The sequence below is a fragment of the Stomoxys calcitrans genome, chromosome 4, assembly GCF_963082655.1.
Source record: "Stomoxys calcitrans chromosome 4, idStoCalc2.1, whole genome shotgun sequence".
Lineage (NCBI taxonomy): Eukaryota > Metazoa > Arthropoda > Insecta > Diptera > Muscidae > Stomoxys > Stomoxys calcitrans.
The window spans coordinates 148035322-148058488 of NC_081555.1; the positions used below are offsets into that span (position 1 = coordinate 148035322).

The 23167-nt window shown below is 39.7% G+C and overlaps 3 protein-coding genes across 3 annotated transcripts; 2 read left to right on the plus strand and 1 right to left on the minus strand.

Annotated features, from left to right (window-relative positions):
- The first annotated feature begins 1981 nt into the window (after positions 1–1981).
- LOC106085025 (uncharacterized) lies at positions 1982–14082 on the plus strand. Its single transcript, XM_013249023.2, has 2 exons — positions 1982–2815; positions 13087–14082. Exons 1-2 carry the CDS (start codon positions 1982–1984, stop codon positions 14080–14082), a joined length of 1830 nt encoding a protein of 609 aa, XP_013104477.2.
- Positions 14083–16802: 2720 nt separating this feature from the next.
- LOC106085035 (26S proteasome regulatory subunit 10B) lies at positions 16803–18436 on the plus strand. Its single transcript, XM_013249034.2, has 5 exons — positions 16803–17033; positions 17098–17217; positions 17289–18009; positions 18070–18210; positions 18267–18436. Exons 1-5 carry the CDS (start codon positions 16928–16930, stop codon positions 18367–18369), a joined length of 1191 nt encoding a protein of 396 aa, XP_013104488.1. The 5' UTR covers positions 16803–16927; the 3' UTR covers positions 18370–18436.
- LOC106085036 (tRNA (guanine-N(7)-)-methyltransferase non-catalytic subunit wuho) lies at positions 18365–19704 on the minus strand. The gene has a single exon (XM_013249035.2). The coding sequence runs from the start codon at positions 19613–19615 to the stop codon at positions 18491–18493; it is 1125 nt and encodes a 374-aa protein (XP_013104489.2). The 5' UTR covers positions 19616–19704; the 3' UTR covers positions 18365–18490.
- Between the last annotated feature and the right edge of the window lie 3463 nt (positions 19705–23167).

Below are 23167 nucleotides of genomic sequence, written 5' to 3' on the forward strand. Positions count from 1 at the left end.
ATCGGTCTATATGGCTGCTATAAAAAACTCTGGACAGATCTGAGTGAAATTGAAGAAGGATGTCGAAGGGCCTAACACAACTCACTGTCCAACATTGCGTCGATATCGGACAATAACTGCGCTTTTTATGGCTCCAAAAACTAAAACCGAGAGATCGGTCTATATGGCAGCTATATCCGATCCGTGCCATAATGCAGACGTATGTCAAGGGGCTTAACTTAACTCACTGTTCCGAATTTCGGCGACATGGGCCAATAAATGCATTTTCATGGGCATAAGACCCTAAAGCGGAGGATCGGTCTATTTGGCAGCTATATCCAAATCAGGTCCGATCTGTGCCATATTGCAGAAATATGTCAATGGGCTAAACTTAACTCACTGTCCCAAATTTCGGCGATATCGGACAATAAATGCGCCTTTTATGGGCCCAAAATCTTAAATCGGAGGATCGGTCACTGTCCCAAATTTCGGCGATATCGGACAATAAATGCGCCTTTTATGGGCCCAAAATCTTAAATCGGAGGATCGGTCTATATGGCAGCTATATCCAAATCTGATCCGATCAGAGCCAAATTAAAGAAAAATGTCGTGGGGTCTAACACAACTCACTGTCCCAAATTTCAGCAAAATCAGATAATAAATGTGGCTTTTATGGGCCTTAGACCCTAAATCGGAGGATCGGTCTATATGGCAGCTATATCCAAATCTGGACCGATCTGAGCCAAATTGACGAAGAATGTCGAAGGGCCTAACACAACTCACTGTCCCAAATTTCAGCAAAATCGGATAATAAATGTGGCTTTTATGGTCCTTAGACCCTAAATCGGAGGATCAGTCTATATGGCAGCTATATCCAAATCTGGACCGATCTGAGCTAAATTGACGGAGGATATTGAAGGGCCTAACACAACTCACTGCCCCAAATTTCAGCATAATTGGATAATAAATGTGGCTTTTATGGGCCTAAGACCCTAAATCGGCGTATCGGTCTATATGGGGGCTATATCAAGATATAGTCCGATATAGCCCATCTTCGAACTTAACCTGCATATGGACAAAAAATGAATGTGTGCATAGTTTCAGCTCAATATCTCTATTTTTGAAGACTGTAGCGTGATTTCAACAGACAGACGGACGGACACGTCTAGATCGTCTTAGATTTTTACGCTGATCAAGAATATATATACTTTATGGGGTCGGAAATGGATATTTGGATGTGTTGCAAACGGAATGACATAATGAATATACCCCCATCCTTCGGTGGTGGGTATAAAAATCCAACGTTTTCACCAAACCAAAAGCTTCAGTTTCGCAGGAAAAATTCAACAGGATCCAACTCTGCCGTCAATGAAAAAACCACTCGAGCACATCAGGACTCAAACCAAGCCAATACCACCAATCGAAATTCCAATCCCCACTGCAATTGGGTTCACGATCCGGGGTCTATCCAGAATAATTTCCTGCCCAAGGACTGCCTCCCTTTCGCAAAGCTGTGGCTACAACTCTAATTAGGGCAACAAACAACAAAAATCCACCAAAAACAAGCGAATGGCTTTAAGAAACGACAACAAAAGCCTACCGCGAAGCAAACATCAACTCGTCGAGCAAATTGTCTATTTTTATATTAAAGGCCAAAATTTTTTATTATTGTAATTTTGACAAACCCTTTTGTGACTCCAACCAAAAGATAAACTATTGGGATAAGATTGAAATTGGGCTCACTAAGTTACCAAATTAAAAGTAAATATCGTTTATCTACAGGATCTTAGCCATCGTCCATCCTTTCAATCAAACATATACCAAACATAGAAGAGAAAGGGTAGATATACAAGTGCTCTCAGTCATAAATTTCTATTTACCTATTCCTAATTAAAAGAAAAACAAATCAACCACCAAGGACCTTCAGCATAAAAGGGCATTATAAATAGCCCCTAGATGTGAGCAGTCCATCATTCTGATCCTTAACATTAACGTAGTTGTAATGAATCAAACACTGAATCATACACTGTTCACAGCAGATCCGCCGCGCTTTGATAAAATTCCTCAAGATGGGGACATTGATTTTTTTGTAGCCGACTCCTTGAGGTATCTGATACAACATGTGTTAAGAAATATTGCCAACTCGTTTGTGGTGACCATATCCACAACGTTTCCAAGACCTGAATTGTGGTTTCACGATGTCATGGCTATGCTCTTTGCCACTTGGGGCTTTATGGCCGTTCAAATTGTGGTGCACGATAGGAAGTATATGGATGTCGAAGTCCCAGGAAGACGTTTCTGCAACATGATCATGGTGGATTCCTATGACAATCTGCGACGCACCAACATCTCCAAACACAATAGCCTATTCGATAGTGAGGAATATTACATTATATTCCTACAAATCCGTGACACTTGGATGCCACTGGAGAGAGAGCTGATTTTACAGCATTGCCTCGATAACTATTGGCTGCATTGCAATCTCATGACTCAGAATAGACACAAGGAAGTTTTGGTGCATACCTACTTTCCGTTCCAGGAAAACAATTGCTACAATACCGAACCGGTGTTGATTAATAAATTCGATGGCGAACGCTATGTGAATGATGTAATGTTTCCAGATAAACTAAGAAATCTACATGGCTGTCCTTTGAAGTTGAGCACCTGGGAAGTTCCTCCGTTTATCATCTATCAACCGAATGCCACGGAAACTTTGAGTGGCTTGGAGATGTACATTTTGCAATCGCTGCGAAAGGATTTGAATTTTACTATGATTGCGGAAACAGTAGCAAATGGTATCAATTTGGATACGAATCGTGTGGAGGCTTTCGAATTGGTAAGTCAAACTAGGAATTTTGAAAAAAGTTGAAATTATTTCATAGAAAATTTCGTGAAGTTTTGAATTTTTTGGAAAAAATGATAGTTTATGGATTTTTATAGAAACTCAAAATTTTATTTTTACAGTAATTTTTGTGGGTCACGGTTTTTTTAATAAAAGTCATGGGTTTTACCATGATCTCGGTAAAACCCACTTTGGCTTAGATTAGGTTGAATAAGTTGCCCACCAAGGGTGATTTCACTCGAAGGCAGTTTGGCCCATTGTGCTACCCTATAGAGAGAAAATGTGAGACCTTGTACTAGAGGTTATACACGAATGAAAACAAGCAAAAAGCCAAAAGCCATTTCGTCACAATCCGATGAAAATTGGATTAACTTATACACCCAAATTCGGCACGGACATTGAGTGGTCTTATTAATATAAGTCACTGTTGAATTTTGTATTTCAAATTTCAACATAATCGGGGAATAAATAAAGCTTTTCTGAGCTTCAGACCATCGGTTTATATGGTAGCTATATCCAAATCTGAACCGATCTGGACCACATTGAAGAGGGATGTCGAAGGGCCTAACACAACGCACTGTTCCAAATTTCGGCGAAATCGAACAATAAATGAGCATGTATGGACCCAAGACCTTAAATCGAGAGATCGGTCTATATGGCAGCTATATGCAAATTTGAACCGATCTGGACCAAATTAAAGATGGATGTCGGGGGGGGGGCTAATACAACCACTGTCCCAAATTTCGGCGACATCGTATAATTAATACACTTTTTATAGTCCAAGACCTTAAATCGAGAGATCGATCTATATGACTATTTACAAATCTGAACCGATCTGGACCAAATTGAAAAAGATTGTCGAAGGCTCTGACACACATTTCGGCGACATCGGACAATAAATTCGCTTTTTATGGGCCCAAGACCCTAATTCGAGAGATCGGTCTATAAAGCAGCTATATCCAAATCTGAACCGATCTGGGCCAAGTTGGAGAAGGATGTCAAAGAGCCTAACACAATTCACTGCCCCAAATTTCGGCGACATCGGACAATAAATTCGCTTTATATGGGCCCAAGACCCTAATTCGAGAGATCGGTCTATATAGCAGCTATATCCAAATCTTAACCGATCTGGGTCAAGTTGGAGAAGGATGTCAAAGAGCCTAACACAATTCACTGTCCCAAATTTCGGCGACATCGGGCAATAAATGCGCTTTTTAGGGGCCCAAAAGTTTAAATTGAAAAATCGATCTATATGACAGCTATATCCAAATCTGGACCGATCTGGGCTAAGTTGGAGAAAGATGTCAAAGAGCCTAACTCAACTCATTGTCCCAAATTTCGGCGACATCGGACAATAAATGCGCTTTTTATGGGTCCAAGACCTCAAATCGAGAGATCGGTCTATATGGCAGCTATATCCAAATCTGGACCGATTTGGGCCAAGTCGCAGAAAAATGTCGAGGGGCCTAACACAACTCACTGCCCCAAATTTCGGCAAAATCGGACAATAAATGCGCTTTTTATGGGTCCAAGACCTCAAATCGAGAGATCGGTCTAGTAGTAGTAGTAGTATCTTTATTCATTTCATTTTAAAAAAATAAATCGTACTTCGAATATTAGATTATGAAATAAGATATACGGCTTTGACTTAGTGTCGTCAGCCGGTAAATTTAATACAAACATTTGAGATTTGGTAAAGAGAACATTATGTTTAAATTTCATGTGAATTCAGTGATTATTAATTTTCTATACTTCAGTGCATTTTTTAAATATTTCACTACGTTTATCCAATCCAAGGCTCCTCTGCCATCTAGAATATCTATGATTTCTCTGTCAGTTAAACTAATTTTGCCAAAAAATTGCATCCGGTATCCTCGCAGTATTGGGCATATTCCTAAGAAATGCTGAATGTTTTCTTTTGCTCGCATATTACATAATGTGCATTCGGTAATTTCATTAGAATTGGCAGTGTATTGGCTTCCATTGAGGTATATCAAATCGCATCTTGCCTTTAGTATCCAAGTTATATCATCTTCAGTGTAGCGATCGGATATATATTCAGAACCCCTAGTGTAGTCTAGGTGTTTATAAATTCTTTCGTTGCTTTGTGTTGCCTTCTGTTCATATTTTGTACGACTGCACGCATTTAGATGGTTAGTGAGCGATGTTATTATTCCATTCCAGGTAGTTTCATTGATGCTTGCATCGATTACGTGGATGTCAAACTCATTTAATTCTTTAACCCAGAACAGTTGTTTGTTCAGTAGAATTTTAGATAGCTGATGCGGTAGTCGATCTCGATTATATTTAAACATAGTTCTGCCCACGTATTTCATATGCAGTTGTAGCGTATATATATGACTATTTTCTATGCAGGTTTCAAGAGCGATAGCATAATTTGGGGTGTTTTCGGGTAGCTTCAGAACTCGTTTCAGAAAAAAACGCTGTAGCTTATCTACTTCTTCAAAATTTCCAAATCCCCAGACTTGTGCGGAGTAGGACTGTATGGATCTGCTAACCGCCAGATATAAATTCCATTTTTGGCTCAAGGAAATATCTTTCTTTTGAAGAAATGCTTTCCAAGTCATGTTTATTGCACTTTTTGCTTGAGCATTACGACTTTTAACATGCTTTTGGAATTTCATTTGCGGTGTAATTATAACACCAAGATAATTATACTCAGAAACAATTTCTATCGCTTCTCCGTGAAAATACCATTTTTCGTGGTCAGATAAGCGTCCGCCGTTTCGAAAAATAATTATTTTGGATTTGTCCATGTTGACCTCCAGATTCCATTTTGCGCAATAGTATTCTAAGTTGGATATCATGTTTTGTAGTACCGTCTTGTCGTCGGCCAGAATTACAATGTCGTCCGCATATAGTAATACTCTTATGTTCAGCCATTCTATATTCAAGCCTCCTCCCAGACTATCATGTAGGTCGTTGACGTAAAGTGCAAACAGCAGTGGAGATAAAAGGCAGCCTTGTTTTACTCCCGAGATGGTATGAAAATAATCCGATAATTCTTCTCCTGTCCATATAGCTGATTGGGTGTTTTGATAGATATTTTCTATTATTGTAACAAATTTATTTGATATGCCCATTTCGTGCAATTTGTAGATAAGTAGGCTTCGGGATATCTTGTCAAATGCGGCTTTGAAGTCCACAAAAAATGCGTATACTTTTTCTTTTTTTGCCAGCTTAATGTGAACTATTGACGCTAGGTTGTATATGTTATCTGTAGTTGAGTACTTTTTTCGGAAGCCTGCCTGATATTCGACTAAAATATTTCTTTCCTCTATCCACAATTGCAGCCTTTCGTTAAGAACTCCCATGAATATTTTTGCTACAGAGTTCATGAATGATATTCCACGATAATTTTTCGTCTCATTTACATTGCCCTTTTTGTGAATTGGGAAAATTACCGTTTTGATAAAAGACTCATCCACTATTCCATTAGTATACATTGTGTTGTACACCTGTACTAGTTCCGAAATAAACTCGTCTGTAGCATTAACAAAAAATTCATAAGGAATCCTGTCCTCTCCTGGAGCTTTGTTTAGTTTAACCTTTTGTAACATTCTCTTTACTTCTTCGACCGTTATTTCCTTGTCTAATAAATGAACTGTGATAAATGAGGGAGCGTACAGAATATTCGACGTTGTCTGATCTGTATTGAGTAGCTTCATGAAGTAGTCTCTAAAAGATGACGCAGATATATTCGGGCCTATATGAAAGTGGTTATTATTAATCTCCCGTACTAATTTCCACCATTCTTTACTGTTTTTAATATTGTTGATTTGTTCGCTAATCATGCTGTAATAAGCCTTTTTGCTCGTTACGCATATCATTTTATATATACGTTGTGCTTGCAGGTATTGTTGTTTATTACATTCATTGCTACTTTTCTTAAATTTCCTCAAGCTTTTAAAGACTTTTTTCCTCGCCCAATGACATCTTTCAGTATACCACTTCTCCTTTGGCTTGTAGCTATGATTATCTGTGGTTACAGATGATTTTACTATGATGTCTGTCAGATCCTTAAGGTTGTGAACTTCGTGGGTATTCAAGACATTTTGAAGATTTATGTTCAGCATTGTTTGGTAGTTGTTTTTGTCGTTGTCTTTCCAAGAGAGTTTTGGTAAGAGCTTTAGTCTGTTTGTAACAGTTCCGTTTATATTAAATTTCATTTTCAAAGAAATGGGGAGATGGTCAGACCAAATGTTTTCTTCGACAGCAAAATTGTCCACATATTGTAGTAAACTGGAAGACATAGCACATATGTCATTAACCGACTCGCCAACCGTACTCACAAAAGTAAAGTTGCCATCTTCATCTCCTTTTGTCTGGCCATTTAGTATTACTAAGTTGTTGTCATTGCAGAACTCCAGATATGTGCGCCCTTTGCTATTAATTTCCTTATCCATCGATTTTCTTATCTTCATGCCTGCAGAGAAAGATTCTCTAAATAGCGAAACTATTTCTTGTTGACTGCTTCCAATGCGGATATTCATATCACCTATCATTATCACATCTTTGCATGGGTCTTCTTCAATTATTCGTTTCACTGCAGTAAAATCGTTGGTCCAATTTACACTGCGTAAATACAATGGTAGCATCCAGAATTTAAGTTGGCCTAGCTTTAAATATAATGCTTTTATTCCAGAAAACATAACGAATTCATATTGTAGATAGTTTCCCTTGATTGACCGTTTGATAGCTATCATTACCCCACCAATTGCTCTTCCATATCTACTTGCCCTTGTTGCATATACCCAGTCAATATCGTGATTTGGAAAATATTTCTCTGCTTGTTTAGTGTTTTCGATTGTGAGATGTGTTTCCAATAGAATAATTATATCAAAATCATTTAAAAAAGTGAAGAATATTGGGAACATATATTTGTTTGCCAAACCATTTATATTGTAAGATATTATTTTTAGCTCTAAATTACAATTTTTCTGCTCGACAGTTTGGCTAATCTGATTAGAATTTAATCTTAGTAGTTTTTTGACTGAATCTCATCAAAAATTGTGTCAAAGTTGGTTCTGGATAATTCTTCGCCATAGAGTTCTTTGAGAACTATTTCAGCATTCCTTTTTCCACACGTTAAAATGTTGTTGTTGTTCCATGTGAACCAATAATCTTTTATTTTCATTTTATCATCTCTTACTATTATTTTATGTTTTTTAGATTCCTGGAGAATATCCTTCCGTACTAAAAGCATTGCAACCTTGTTTCGCTGTCTTCTTGGACATAGATCTCGATCTACATAGATTGAAGTTCCGGATAAAAATCTTGTTTTTTGAAGTACTTCTGATGCAACAGTTTCATTATCGAATTCTACTACCACCGTTTGCACATTTCCTCGTTCAAATATAGTTTTAGCTGATTTTATGGCTGGTGTTATTTGCAGTTTTTCAGTGCACAGCTTAACAACCGGGTTTATTGCGGGTTTTTCGTTCACAATTCCCTTAAAAACAAGTTTTGTATTGCTGACCTGATTCTCTAACCATCTTATGCTACGGTCGTTATTCTCAATTTTATTTTTCAGAAGCTCTAATTCCATTTTCAATTTTGCATTTTCCGCCTTGAGATCTGAAATCTCTGATGTTGCCCATGATATGCCCGCCTTGACCTCCTCAATATCTTGTTTTGTTGGTAGATTTTGCAGTTTGTCTTCAAGCAATTCGCTCATTGTGCATTTCATCAGCTCGACTAAGTCGCTCACTTCCATATTGCCAACGGGTTTCTTCGACATATTTTGATATTCTGGCGATGTTTCCTGGAGTTTTCTTTTTGTTTGTTGGGTTGTCTGTAACAAAGTTTTCTGATTTTCTGACATTCCTTAATGACCAATAATTTGGTGGTTACTACTTTCTTGTTGATAAGATGTTACCAAAGCTATAGTCGGTTTTTATAATTTTCTGTAGTATACTTTTAGGGTTGTATATTTAATCTAATGCTGTGGTAGCAGTGGTGAATTTCTATTGCTAGTTATTTAAATCCAAACTCTGACTTTCTTTTACAATGTAAGCTCGGCCTCAAACGTAAAATACAACACTATCAAAACTGTCAAAACGTACCAGCTGTTTTCTGTTGTGCCGATTGCTGAATTTGTGCAAAACATTGACCGGTTAACATCAACAGATCTTCCTTCCAGTGATTTCACAATCTGTTTTACAAAAATTAAAACTTCTCGCAAAGAAACAAGCACTTTTCCGAACAAGGGCAGCCTCCCGAACTCGTCGCAAGATGCACAGCTTCCTGAAGTATGGATTACACGCCTCCTCCTTGCCAGAAATGTATCGGAACAGTGAATACCAGTCGAACTTATGGAGCCGCTCAAAAACACGTCTGCTCTCTTTAACAGTGATACACATCGGTCTATATGGCAGCTATATCCAAATCTGGACCGATTTGGGCCAAGTCGCAGAAAAATGTCGAGGGGCCTAACACAACTCACTGCCCCAAATTTCGGCAAAATCGGACAATAAATGCACCTTTTGTGGACCCAAGAACTTAAATCGAGAGATCGGTCTATATGGCAGCAATATCCAAATCTGGACCGATCTGAGCCAAATTAAGGAAGGATGTCGAAGGGCCTAACACAACTCACTGTCCCAAATTTCAGCAACATCGGATAATACATGTGGCTTTTATGGGCCTAAGAACCTAAATCGGCCGATCGGTCTATATGGGTGCTATATCAAGATATAGTCCAATATAGCCCATCTTCGAACTTAACCTGCTTATGGACAAAAAAAGAATCTGTGCAAAGTTTTAGTTCAATATCTCTATTTTTAAAAACTGTAGCGTGATTTCAACAGACAGACAGACAGACAGACGGACGGACATTTCTAGATCGTCTTAGATTTTTACGCTGATCAAGAATATACAAAATGAATATACCCCCATCCTTCGGTGGTGGGTATAAAAATAAGGGTATGAAGCCTATAAACTTCATACCCCTTTCCGGGAGATCGGTCTAAATGGCAGCTATATCTAAATATAGTCGTATCTAAACCATATTTGGGGCGGATGTCGGGACCTAAATCTACCCACTGTATAAAATTTCAGCGAAATCGGGTAATAAATAGGGCTATTATGGGCTTCAGACCCTTTATCGGCAGATCGGTCTATATGGCAGCTATATCTAAATATGGCTCGATTTGAACCGTTCAAGAACTTAAACAGCATGCATCAAAAAGACGTCCCCCCATCGGAACCATCCTGTTCCCTCAACAAACCTCAGGAGACATACCAGAGGTACATTTGTAAGTTCACCCAAATCACAGAAAAAAAGGCTCCCCAGAAAGGAGAGCCTACGTCCCTGCAGACCCGGACAGAAACACAGCAAGTGCTCAATACTCTCATCCTCATCGAGGCAACTCTTACAGAAGTCATATGGCACAGTGTCCCGTTATGGCCCTTGTTAAAGTTCTCATCGACTCGTTATCGAACGCCAGCAACTCCCATGTCCTCCTCCAGTCGCTGACCGGCCATAGCGTCTTCGCAGTACGGCAACCATCTACCGAGTCCAACATCGCCACCAACAATGTTGGACTCGGTAGAGTCCATAAAGTATAATTATTCTTGATCGTCTCGACGTTTTGAGTCGATCTAGCCATGCCCATGTCGAAAGCACGCTAACTTTGGAAGGAGTAAAGCTAGGCGCTTGAAATTTTGCATAAATACTTTTTATTAGTGTAGGTCGATGGGGATTGCAAATGGGCCAAATCGGTCCATGTTGTGATATAGCTGCCATATAAACCGATCTTGGGTCTTGACTTCATGAGCCTCTACAGGACCCAATTCTCGTCCAATTTGACTGATATTTTTCACGTTTTTGATATCACTTTCAATAACTGTGCTAAGTATGGTTCAAATCGGTGAATAACCTGATATAGTTGCCATACAAACTGATCTTTGGTCTTGACTTCTTGAGATTTTAGAAGGCGCAATTCTAGTCCGATTTGACTGAAATTTTGCACGTGGTGTTTCCAACAACTCTGTTAAGTATGATTCAAATCGTTTCAATACCTGATATAGCTGCCATATAAACCGATCTTGAGTCTTGACTTCTTGAGCCTCTAGAGGGCGCAATTCTTATCCTATTAGGCTGAAATTTTGCATGAATTTTGCACTGTGCTAAGTGTGGTTCTAATCAGTACATAACCTGATATAGCTGCTATATAAACCTATCTTGGATCTTAACTTCTTGAGTCTCTAGAGAACGCAATTCTCATCCGATTTGGCAGAAATTTTGCACAACGACTTCTTCCATGACCTTCAAAATACGTGTGTAATATGGTCTGAATCGATCTATAGCTTGATACAGCTCCCATATAAACCGATCTCCCGAATTTGCTTAATGAGCCCTTAGAAGGCGCAATTCTTATCCGAATGGACTGAAATATTACACAATAACTTCTACAATGTTCAGTATTTAATTCATTTATGGTCCGAAGCGGACTATAACTTGATATAGCTCCAATAGCATAATAGGGAGGGTGGGTATCTAAGATTCGGACCTGCCGAACTTAGCACGCTGTTACTTGTTATACCAACCACCAACACATAGAAATATTCATTTCCGACCCTATGAAGTATTTATATATATATATATATATATATATATATGATCAGCGTTTACAATCTAAGACGATCTAGCCATGTCCGCGCTACAGTCTTTAAAAACAGAGATATTGAACTGATACTTTGCACAGATTCTTTCTTTGTCCATAAGCAGGTTAATTTCGAAGATGAGCTATATCGGACTATATCTTGATATAGCCCCCATATAGACCGATCCGCCGATTTTGGGGCTTAGGCCAATAAAAGCCACATTTATTGCTGAAATTTGAGGCAGTGAGTTGTGTAAGACCCTTCGACATCCTTCTTCAATCTGGCCCAGATCGGTTCAGATTTGGATATAGATGCCATATAGACCGATCCACCGATTTAGGGTCTTAGGCCCATAAAAGCCACATTTATTATCTGATTTTGCTCAAATTTGGGACAGTAAATTGTGTTAGGTCATTCCACATTTTTGTTCAATTTGGCCTAGATCGGTCCAGATTTGGATATTGCTGCCATATAGTCCGATCTCTCGATTTAGGGTGTTGGGCCCATAAAAGGCGCATTTATTGTCCGATTATGCCGAAATTTGGGACAGTGAGTTGTGTAAGACCCTTTGACATTCTTCCTCAATTTCAGATCGTTCCAGACTTTAGGCCCATAAAAGGTGCATTTATTGTCCGATTTCGCTGAAATTTAGGACAGTGGGTCGTGTCAGATCCTTCGACATCCTTCTTCAATTTGGCTCAGATAGGTACAGGTTTGAATATACAATAGCTGCCATGTAGACCGATCTCTCGATTTAAGGTTTTGGGCCCATAAATGGCGCATTTATTGTCCGATGTCGCCGAAATTTGGGACAGTGGGTTGTTTTAGATCCTTCGATATCCTACCTCAATTGGTCCAGATTTGGATATAGCTGCCATATAGACCGATCGCCGATTTAAGGTCGTGGACCCATAAAAAGCCACATTTGTTGTCCGATTTTGGTGAAATTTGGTACAGTGAGTTGTATTAAGCCCCTTGACATCTCTCTGCAATTTGGCCAAGATCGGTTCAGATGTGGATATAGCTGCCATATAGCCCGATCTCACGATTTATGGTTTTGGACCCATAAAAGACGCTATTATTGTCCAATGTCGCCGAAATTCGGAACATTGAGTTGCGTTAGGGCCTTCGACATCCCTCTTCAATTTCGCCCAGATCGGTCCAGTATTGGATAAGGCTGTTATATAGACCGATCTCTCGATTTAAAGTCTTGGCCCCCTAAAAGGCGCATTTATAATTCAATTTCGCTGAAATTTGACACAGTGACTTATGTAAGGTTTTTCGACATCCGTGACGTATATAGTTCAGATCGGTCTATATTTGGATATAGCTACCAAAAAAAAAATTTGTTCTTCAAAATTGAGCAATGACTTGTACTTATTAGACCACTCAATGTTGGTGCCGAATTTTGTCCAAATCGGATCATATTGCGATATAGCTGCTATGGGGGCATACATTATGCATTTTTCACCGGATTATGAGGAAAATTGGTTATAACCGAGGTGGTGGGTATCCAAAGTTCGGCCCGGCCGAACTTCACGCCTATTACTTGTTTTTTGTTAATTATAAAATTTATTAATGTTTTTTTTCCGCAGTTTTTTTCATACATTGTTTTCGTATATAACTCCGTTTTACAGCTCAACGATCGTAAGACCAACATTACTGCTGGCTTCTTTCGACGCACTGCCGAAAGAGATGCCATAGCCAGCCCCACCTATGTGACCTTCAATCTACCAGTGGTTGCTGTTATACTGCGCCGCCAAAACGAATATCAATCACTGGAAGTTTTAACGTTCCCCTTCGACACCACCAGTTGGCTATTGTTGATACTGAGTTCCCTTATACTCATGGCCATTAATAAGATTAAGCGACGACCCCGTCGTTCTTATGTCAACAGTTGGCAAATTGTGGAAGCCCTACTGGGAATGCCATCACATGAAATGCCCGAACGATTATCTCTACGAGCTACTCTGATGATTTGGACATTGTCAACTTTGATACTTCGTTCTGTGTATCAGTCTCTGCTGTTCTATCTCTACCGCACACGCTTCTATCGTGAACCCCCAAATTCATTGTCGGAGTTGGCTGAGTCTGGCTACAGGGCTGTGTGCACCATACGATCTGAGCCAGTTCTGGATTTTATTCCCCAATTTATGGACAAATCTTTGCACCTGACCGTGCTCAACACCACCAATGAAATGGAGCCTTTGCTGTATTTGGAAACACATCCTGAGGAAAATATTGTGGCCATATCGGTGGCCGACACTGTCTACTATTATGTGCAGAAGATGTTAAGCTTGGACAATGTATTTCTCATACTCGATTTTAGAATCAACGATCAGCAGGTTAGCTACTATGTACCGAAGCATTCCTATCTCATCGATAGGTTCAACAAATACATACTGACCTTTCATCAGACGGGTTTTTTGGAATATTGGCGAAAAATGTCGCTGGAGTCATATCGCGTTTTGAGTGGTTCTGATGGTACCGAATATGAAAATGAGTTGCTTATCGATATGAAACAATTTATGGGTTTCATGTCAATTCTTTTGTTTATGCATTCGGTGGCCTTAATCGTATTCATCCTGGAAATGCTATCGAAGAGATATGCTTTTTTGCGGAAGTTTTTATAAAAAGGTTGCTTATGTATGTTGGTTTGCACAGCTTCTTTGTAAAAAAAAAATAAAAAATATTTGTTAGTATCTATTGGTTGCCCAAAAAGTAATTGCGGATTTTTTTAAAAGAAAGTAAATGCATTTTTAATAAAACTTAGAATAAACTTTAATCAAATATACTTTTTTACACTTTTGTTCTAAAGAAAGCTAAAAGTAACAGCTGATAACTGACAGAAGAAAGAATGCAATAACAGAGTCACAAGCCGTTGAAAAAATTTGTCAACGCCGACTATATGAAAAATCCGCAATTACTTTTTGGGCAACCCAATATTACAGTTATTGTCGTTGTTGTTGTAGCAGTGTGTTGTAAACTATGCCGGCTGTCTTTGCGATGAAGGACTCCATCGGGTCAGTTCGGTACATACATCCGGCTGCTATGGGGCTGCCGTCCTAGTTAGTATCTTAAGCACATACGCAAAGAATTTTAAATAAAATGTACGCAAACAATTTTCCTGAAAAACTCTGGCATACTAATTCATCTTGCAAAACATGGAGCCATCAATCTGCTCCGACGAAGCATTATTCCTTTGGTTATGGCCTAGGACTGAATGTCAAAAAGCCCAGTATGCAGCTCTGGTGAAATTTTCGTTACCATAAGAAATGCATTGAAATATCCTAAACGAAATTTTCGTTACTGATACCGTTACCGAAATTTTTGGTTTGCAGGTACGCAGTTCAAATGAAATTTTCTTTTGCGTAACAGGGTGACATAATAGGCATTGGAGTATTTTTTCATGGCGAAACAATAGCTGTGTTCGGGAACTCAAAAATTTGTGCAAATTTACATAAATTTTTAATGGAAGTCGTTCGCTTACCATTTTTGCCAGCAGAAGAGAGCGCGAGAGAGAGAGCATATTTTGACAGTTCGAAATTGGAGAACCTGCAAATTTCTACTGGGACTTTTTTGCCAGCAAAAATTTGCAACTTCGAACAGATGTTTTGTAAAGGTCAGCTGTTTTATGACAAGCACCGTTGCATGAAAATACAAAAGCTAACACTGAAATTGATCAAAAAGGCAAAGGTAGTAAAAACAAGTAAAAGCGTGCTAAATTCGGTCGGGCCAAATTTTATATACCCTCCACCATGGAACGCATTTTTCGAGTTCTTTTCCCGGCATCTCTTCTTAGGCAAAAAAGGATGCTCTGCTATTAAAACGATATCAAGATATGGTCCGGATCGGACCACAATTAAATTATATGTTGGAGACCTGTGTAAAATTTCAGCCAATTTGTATAAGAATTGCGCCCATTGGGGCTCACGAAGTAAAATAGAGAGAACGATTTATATGGGATCTGTATCGGGCTATAGACCGATTCAGACCATAATAAACACGTTTGTTGATGGTCATGAGAGGATTCGTCGTACAAAATTTCAGGCAAATCGGACAATAATTGCGACCTCTAGAGGCTCAAGAAGTCAAGATCCCAGATCGGTTTATATGGCAGCTATATCGGGTTATGAACCGATTTGAACCTTATTTGACACACTTGTTGAAAGTCATAATAAAATACGTTGTGCAAAATTTCAGCCAAATCGGATAGGAATTGCTCCCTTTAGAAGCTCAAGAAGTCAAGTCCCCAAATCTGTTTATATGACAGCTATATCTGGTTATGAACCGATTTGAACCATACTTGGCACAGTCGTTGGATATCATAACAAAATACTACGTACAAAAATTCATTCAAATCGGATAAGAATTGCGCCCTCTAGAGGCTAAAGAAGTCAAGACCCCAGATCGGTTTATATGACAGCTATATCGGGTTATAGACCGATTTAAATCATTCTTAGCACAGTTGTTGGATTTTATAACGAAACATGTCGTGCAAAATTTCATTCCAGTCGGATAAGAATTGCACACTCTGAAGGCTCAAGAAGTCAAGACCCAATATCGGTTTATATGACAGCTATATCAGGTTATGGACCGATTTAAATCATTCTTAGCACAGTTGTTGGACATCATAATAAAACACTTCGTGCAAAATTTCATTCTAATCGGATAAGAATTGCGCCCTCTAGAGGCTCATGAAGTCAAGACCCAAGATCGGTTTATATGGCAGCTATATCAAAACATGGACCGATATGGCCCATTTACAATACCAACCGACCTACACTAAGAAGAAGTATTTGTGCAAAATTTCAAGCGACTAGCTTTACTCCTTCGGAAGTTAGCGTGCTTTCGACAGACAGACGGACGGACATGGTCCGATATGTGTGGTGTTCATTGCTGTTACGAGAAGCTTAGCTGCGAGCTACCGGGGCGTCCACAGGTTGCGGATAGTGGAATGCTCCATACGGAGTAGCAGCAACAGCAGTCGCTGTCACCCAACGGTATTGAGCGGAGAGTCTCAGGGGGAAGCCGGGCGGCACCTGCTCTTGCACAAATACTGAGTGCCTATGATGCTCGATATGACAAGGCGAGCTATTAACGCCTTTAAATAACCAATGGCCAACCTGTTCCCACGGCGATCGGTCCTTTGGACCGAAACGAGCTTGCTCATGCACAGAAGCATGACGAGGATCAATGAGTATTAGACACCATATGGTATACGAATAAAATTCTTTAAATGGTTTGTCGTATAACCGTTAGAAAATCCGAGCGCTTTTGCCTTCTGTTGAATGACTAATGAAAAAACGACGTTTCCGACCACTTCCTAAATAATGACAGGCGGTAACAGGAACAAGAAGAAGCATAGCTGACAACATAAAAATTTGCAGATTCACGCATAGCAGAATTAAGAAAATAAAATAAAGTTTATTTAGGGAATAATTTGTTGTATTGCAAAGCATCAAAAAATAAGACATAATGACGACAGGTACAGTTCCTGCTGACGGAGTACGCGAAAAGGCTCTCTTTGAATATCGCAAAAAATTATTGGAACACAAAGAAGTAGAATCCAGACTGAAAGAGAGTAAGCTGTGAATAGATGGCAGGCTTTAAGACTTTTTGTTAATTAAAATTTCAAAATTTTACAGAAAGAGAAGAAATCAAAGAGCTTACGAAGCAGTATGACAAATCAGAGAATGATTTAAAGGCTTTACAAAGTGTGGGTCAAATAGTGGGCGAGGTATTGAAGCAGCTAACAGAAGATAAATGTATGTATGGCATGAGGAAATCGCACTAGGGTTTGTGATATTATTTTCCCCTTCTCTCTCTCTTATTGCAGTTATTGTCAAAGCCACCAATGGCCCCCGCTATGTGGTTGGCTGCCGCCGTCAGTTGGACAAGACCAAATTGAAGTCAGGCACTCGTGTAGCCTTGGACATGACCACTTTGACCATTATGCGTTATTTGCCCCGTGAGGTAGATCCTTTGGTCTACAATATGTCCCATGAAGATCCTGGAGATGTTAAATACTCTGCCATTGGTGGTCTTTCGGAACAAATTCGCGAATTGCGTGAAGTTATTGAACTGCCTTTGTTGAATCCCGAACTTTTCCTTCGTGTTGGCATAACACCACCCAAAGGTTGCTTGCTGTATGGACCACCTGGTACGGGTAAAACATTGTTGGCTCGTGCTGTGGCCTCACAACTTGATGCCAACTTCCTAAAAGTTGTCTCCTCTGCCATTGTGGATAAATATATTGGTGAATCTGCACGCTTGATACGCGAAATGTTCAACTATGCCCGTGATCATCAACCCTGCATTATATTTATGGATGAAATTGATGCCATTGGTGGCAGACGTTTCTCAGAGGGTACTTCAGCCGATCGTGAAATTCAACGTACACTCATGGAATTGTTGAATCAAATGGATGGTTTCGATGCTTTGGGTCAAGTGAAAATTATCATGGCCACAAATCGTCCAGATACATTAGATCCTGCGTTGTTGCGTCCCGGACGTCTAGATCGTAAAATTGAAATCCCACTGCCCAATGAGCAAGCTCGGTAGGAGATTTTTTTATAATTGTTATTAAGACATTTTTTTAATATTCTTTTGGTTTACAGTATGGAAATCATGAAAATCCATGCCCAAAAGATAGCCAAGCATGGAGAAATTGATTATGAAGCCATTGTTAAGCTATCAGATAATTTCAATGGCGCAGATTTGCGCAATGTATGCACTGAAGCTGGTCTTTTTGCCATAAGGTGATGTTCTATAGCTACCAAGAAAACTTTTTTTATTTTAACTGTCGTTTTTACAGGGCCGAACGTGAATATGTCATCCAAGAAGATTTTATGAAGGCCGTCCGCAAGGTTTCGGACAATAAAAAATTGGAAAGCAAATTAGATTATAAACCTGTTTAAATTTAAAATGCCTCATTTATTATTTTTACACATTAAAAATTAAAAAAAAAAGAAAACAATTATATAAAATCGCTTTTTCTTATAATTAATATTAATATTCAAAATGTTCCCTTCAATGTTCTCACTTTTGTTTTTCTTCGATGCGTCTTTTCTTGCGCTCCAAATACTCGCTGACATTATCGAATTTCTTTTTAAACCATGAAGAAATATCCTCTGGTGTCCAAGTTAATTCTTTAAACTGTTCTTCAACCATATTCAGCCAATTTTCTGGGGCAGCTGGACTATTTGCAGTAAGCCTTAGGGTCAAATGATCATCTACAACTCCCACAACATACAGACGTTCTTCGGCATATGTGAGGCCACAACAGATGACATCAGGAAAACTTAGTACATCTCCGGATGAGAAACTCCATACACCTTCCTGATCATGGCTTATCTCATATTGCACGACACATTCGTTGGGTTGATGTAAGAGTACAGATACTTCGTACTTCCCTGGTGCTTTCGTTTTAACCGTCATCTTGATACCCGGTGCAGGTAAATTTATGCTTCGCAGTTCTTCACCTTTCTCAAAGTCCCATAATTTTAAAGTTTTATCACCGGATATAGACATTAGAACATTTTCATTCAGCAACTCCATGGCAGCCACAAACTCCTTATGACCCAAACAGTAGGTGTGTATGTCAACAGTTTGGGGATAGTTGGTAACTCGTATTTTATCATCTCTATCACAAGTTATTATGTACTTTTCAGCTGGGGACCACAAAATGTCATAGACAATACTCAAATGGCCCAAAAGTAACTTGGGTGCCGCCACATAGTCCTCACAACTGTATTCATAGCAATCACCAGTTTTATCGCTTACCAATAAACGTTTGGAATCCTTGCTAAATGTTAAAGCACTGGAAGCCCTTGCCAAACCTCTCACACTTACTAATTTCGCATGCTCAGGTCTCAAGGTATACAGCAGTACTGCTTTTTGACCAGCTGTGGTCAACGCCAGTAATTGGCGATTTGGTGACATTTTCACATGTTGTATGGTGGGCATTTCCTTAGTTTTATTTTGCTTGGTCTTCTCGTCATCCTGATCTTGATCCTCGCCAGCGCCTTCTGTTAAACCGCATTTCGTCAAGTCCTCGGGCAGAAGAATTTCCTTAAAAATTTGCAAATCATTAGGATTTACAAAGATTACTTTCTTATTTAGGGCAATGACTAATTCTGGATCCACATAGAAAATAGTCGTCATTTTGGAACTTTCAGAGGCCGCGAAAGATAAACAAAAATAATGAAATCACGTTGCAGTTGGCAGCGGCTGACATCACAAGCACAGAGTACCCATATGTCATTGTAAAACAGAGTTGCCAGGTACTTTATCAAAAGCTCATATGTTCGTGCACTTTTTTGGCCTAAACAAATTTTTTCTTTTTGTCCCTCGATTCATTCGCCAGTTGATTGACAGCAATTTTCAACGAATCGAATGACAAAAAGAAAAAAGTTCGTCGACTACGGCCGAAAGAGAAAAAAGGTATAAACAGAATGACCGCGTTGAGAAGCGTCGCGTTGAAAAATGCAACTCTGTAAACAAATGTGAAAAGCAACTCACTAAAGTTGAACAATTTTTAACTTTGACGACCTGCTTCTACACCGAATGACGCACGGTTACAAGCAGGATTCATCTTATGAGGTATTTAGAGTCTAATGGCCTTCTTTGCGACCAACAGTATGGATTCTGCAGAAATCGCTCTACGGGAGACGTCATGATACTTCTATCGGAACGTTGGAGTCGCTCAATCCACCAGTTTGGTGAAAGATAGGATGTGGCTCTGGATATCTCCAAGGCATTTGATAGGGTCTGGCACGGTGCACTACTAACTAAGCTTATCCCATTTGGTGTCGGTAATAGCTTTCTCAGAGATCCCACTATTCGGTTCATTATAGATGGGTTCTCATCCAATCAGCATAAATTGACCGCAAGTGTACCCCAGGGCTCTTTTCTCTCTCTTTCTCCTTCTCTTTTTCTTATTTTCATCAACGATCTGTTGGGTCACACATCGAATTCGGTCTACTCATTTGCGGATGACACTAATCTCTGTCATTCGTACTCATTCGACCATAGGCCGAGTCTTCGAGAGATTGAGGACAAGAGGCGGGTTATGGACGATACACTCTGCCAGGATTTGCTGGCCATTTCCGAGTGGGGTACATTTTAATGCACGGAAGACTCAGTGCTGCTTGTCGTCACACAAACGATTCGATGACCCATTACCATCATCTTTGTCTATTAACGGTATAGATGTTGAGCAATCAGAAGCTGTTGTTAATTCATTTGTAGTTTATTCCAGACTGACTTGGTAAATTTGAATATGAGTACAATGTAATAGCGAATACAATAAAGAATGAAATATCAAAAAGGAATAGTAAAAACTAATATACACAAAAGGGAATAGAGAACACAGTGTTGCAATACAAATAATGGTTGTGACTACTTCGTACTTTCCAACACCTCCCCTCGAAGTAGGACGTCCTCTATAGAATCTCGGCCACGCCCAGTTCTCGAATATGTTGTTGATGCTTACTGGAACCAAGGCCCTTCGTGAGTACGTCAGCTGTCATATCTTCGGTCCTCTTGTACTCCAATTTAATATAACCAGAATTTCGGTACTGTTGCAAAAACTGATGTCGGACGTCGATATGCTTGGTACGAGAGTGGTATCCGACGCTTTGTATCAATTTCTGGGCACTCTGACTGTCGTTGAAGATCGTAATGCAGTTTTTCGGCAGTCTGATTTCCTCAAAGATTCGTCGAAGATACAAGGCCTCCTTTGAAGCCTCTGTAATAGCAAGGAGCTCTGCTTCTGTGCTCGATAAAGCCACGGTCCTCTGTTTTCGAGCTTCCCAACTGATTGCTCCGGAAGACATTATGAAGGCAAATCCTGAGTAGGAGCGTCTATCGGAGAGATTGGAACCCCAATCAGCGTCCACAACCGCATACAATTGAATGTTGCCTTTGGTATACTTTAGTCCATGATCGATCGTCCCTTTAAGATAGCGTAATACCCTCTTGGCGGCCTTCCAATGTTCAGTATTGTAATTCGAATTAAACTGGCTTAAGAAATTTACGGCGTACGCTATATCAGGCCGAGTGCTGACTGCTAAATACATAAGGGCACCGATCAAGCTTTGGTAGGGATGTTTTCGCATTATTGTCGCATCAGGTTCTAAAGGCTTATCCAATTTACATTGTTGTTCTAAAGGTGTCACAACCGGTTTGCAATTTTGCATGTTGAAACGTGCAAGAACGGATTCGGTATATTCCTTCTGCTTTAATGACATTTGACCATTCTCCAAATCCTGGTCAAATTCTATGCCCAAACATCTGCTGACCCTCCCAAGGTCCTTCATCTCAAAGGATTCTGCCAAAGACTTCTTTATGTGGCATAGCTGTTCCTTATCGTCCGTGGCTATTAATAAATCATCAACGTAAACAGTGACTAGCGTGATCTTCTCACCTTTCCTGTTTATGAATAAGCAAGGGTCCTGTTTCGATGGTATTAATCCAAGTTGTTGTAATCTGTGACTCAGTTTCTGGTACCACAGTAGGCCTGATTGTCGTAGACCATATATTGCCTTGACGAGTCTGCATACTGGATTTTTATATTTCTTCAAATTCCTGAGCCACGCTTCCGCAATTTCAACGGCTTTCTGATTCTTCTCCTTGCTTGTTCCAACCGTTTCTCCTCGTGACAATTTGTGCAAGACTTCCTCCAAATAATCAGGTACATGCATGAAGACTCTTTCCTTAAGATCTCCATTCAGGTATGCTGTCACAAAATCCATCTGATGGATTTCCAGGTCATTTTCGACAGCTACAGCAGACATTAGTCGAATGGTCGACGATCGAACGACGGGTGAGTAGGTGTCCGAAAAATCCTCCCCTGGCCGTTGGGAGCACCCTTTTGCGACTAGACGAGCTTTCTTCTTATCGTCCATTTTAGTGCGAAAAACGAATCTATTGGCAATCACCTTCTTGTCATCTGGTTGTTCGGTAATTTCCCAAGTACCATTTAATATCTGTGCTAAAAATTCGTCTTCAATTGCCAGTCGCCATTTGAGACCATCTGGGGAATTCATCGCCTCGCCACAGGTAGTAGGTTCGTCGTTAAAAACGGCATTAATGAATTCGCAATCTTCAAACCCCTCGAAATCATCCATGTCCTCTTCACTATCCTCTATGGCGTCAGCATTTGTGTTCTGGGTCTGAAATGTATCATTCGCGTTTTGAGATGATGTCTGGGACTGTCGTTCTCGCTGTTCCGGGTACTCCTGTTCTCCTATTGGCATTTCATACTCGTATTGTGGCTCCAAGTCTTCTCTGATTATTGGCTCAAACGCTTCTCCATAAAAGTCTTCTGTAAACTTGACGTCACGGCTAATAATTACATGACGTTTCTTTGGCGACCACAAACGATATGCTTTCGCCTCTTCAGAGTAACCCACCAAAATACATTCATCAGAACGCGAATCCAATTTCCCATTCGTCTTATCCTTGATCAAAACGTATGCCCGGGTGCCAAAAGTTCTCAAGTGTTTAATCGATGGAGTCTTACCTGTCCAAATTTTTATTGGTAATTTTCCATTCAATGATCTAGTGGGACATCGATTTCTTAAATAATTAGCGGTGTTTACGGCCTCCGCCCAAAATACCGGAGGTACTCCTGCCTGTTTCATCATGCACCTAGCCATCTCTAGCAACGTCCGGTTTTTCCTCTCCGACACGCCATTTTGTTGCGGCGTATGA

Bases quoted from the DNA above. Each gene is read 5' to 3' on its own strand.
- LOC106085025 (XM_013249023.2), top strand. From the start codon at position 1,982: ATGAATCAAACACTGAATCATACACTGTTCACAGCAGATCCGCCGCGC. The intron at 2,816-13,086 runs GTAAGTCAAACT...TCCGTTTTACAG, and splicing joins GTGTGGAGGCTTTCGAATTG to CTCAACGATCGTAAGACCAA.
- LOC106085035 (XM_013249034.2), top strand. From the start codon at position 16,928: ATGACGACAGGTACAGTTCCTGCTGACGGAGTACGCGAAAAGGCTCTC. The intron at 17,218-17,288 runs GTATGTATGGCA...CTCTTATTGCAG, and splicing joins GCAGCTAACAGAAGATAAAT to TTATTGTCAAAGCCACCAAT. The intron at 18,010-18,069 runs GTAGGAGATTTT...TTTGGTTTACAG, and splicing joins CTGCCCAATGAGCAAGCTCG to TATGGAAATCATGAAAATCC.
- LOC106085036 (XM_013249035.2), bottom strand. From the start codon at position 19,615: ATGACGACTATTTTCTATGTGGATCCAGAATTAGTCATTGCCCTAAAT.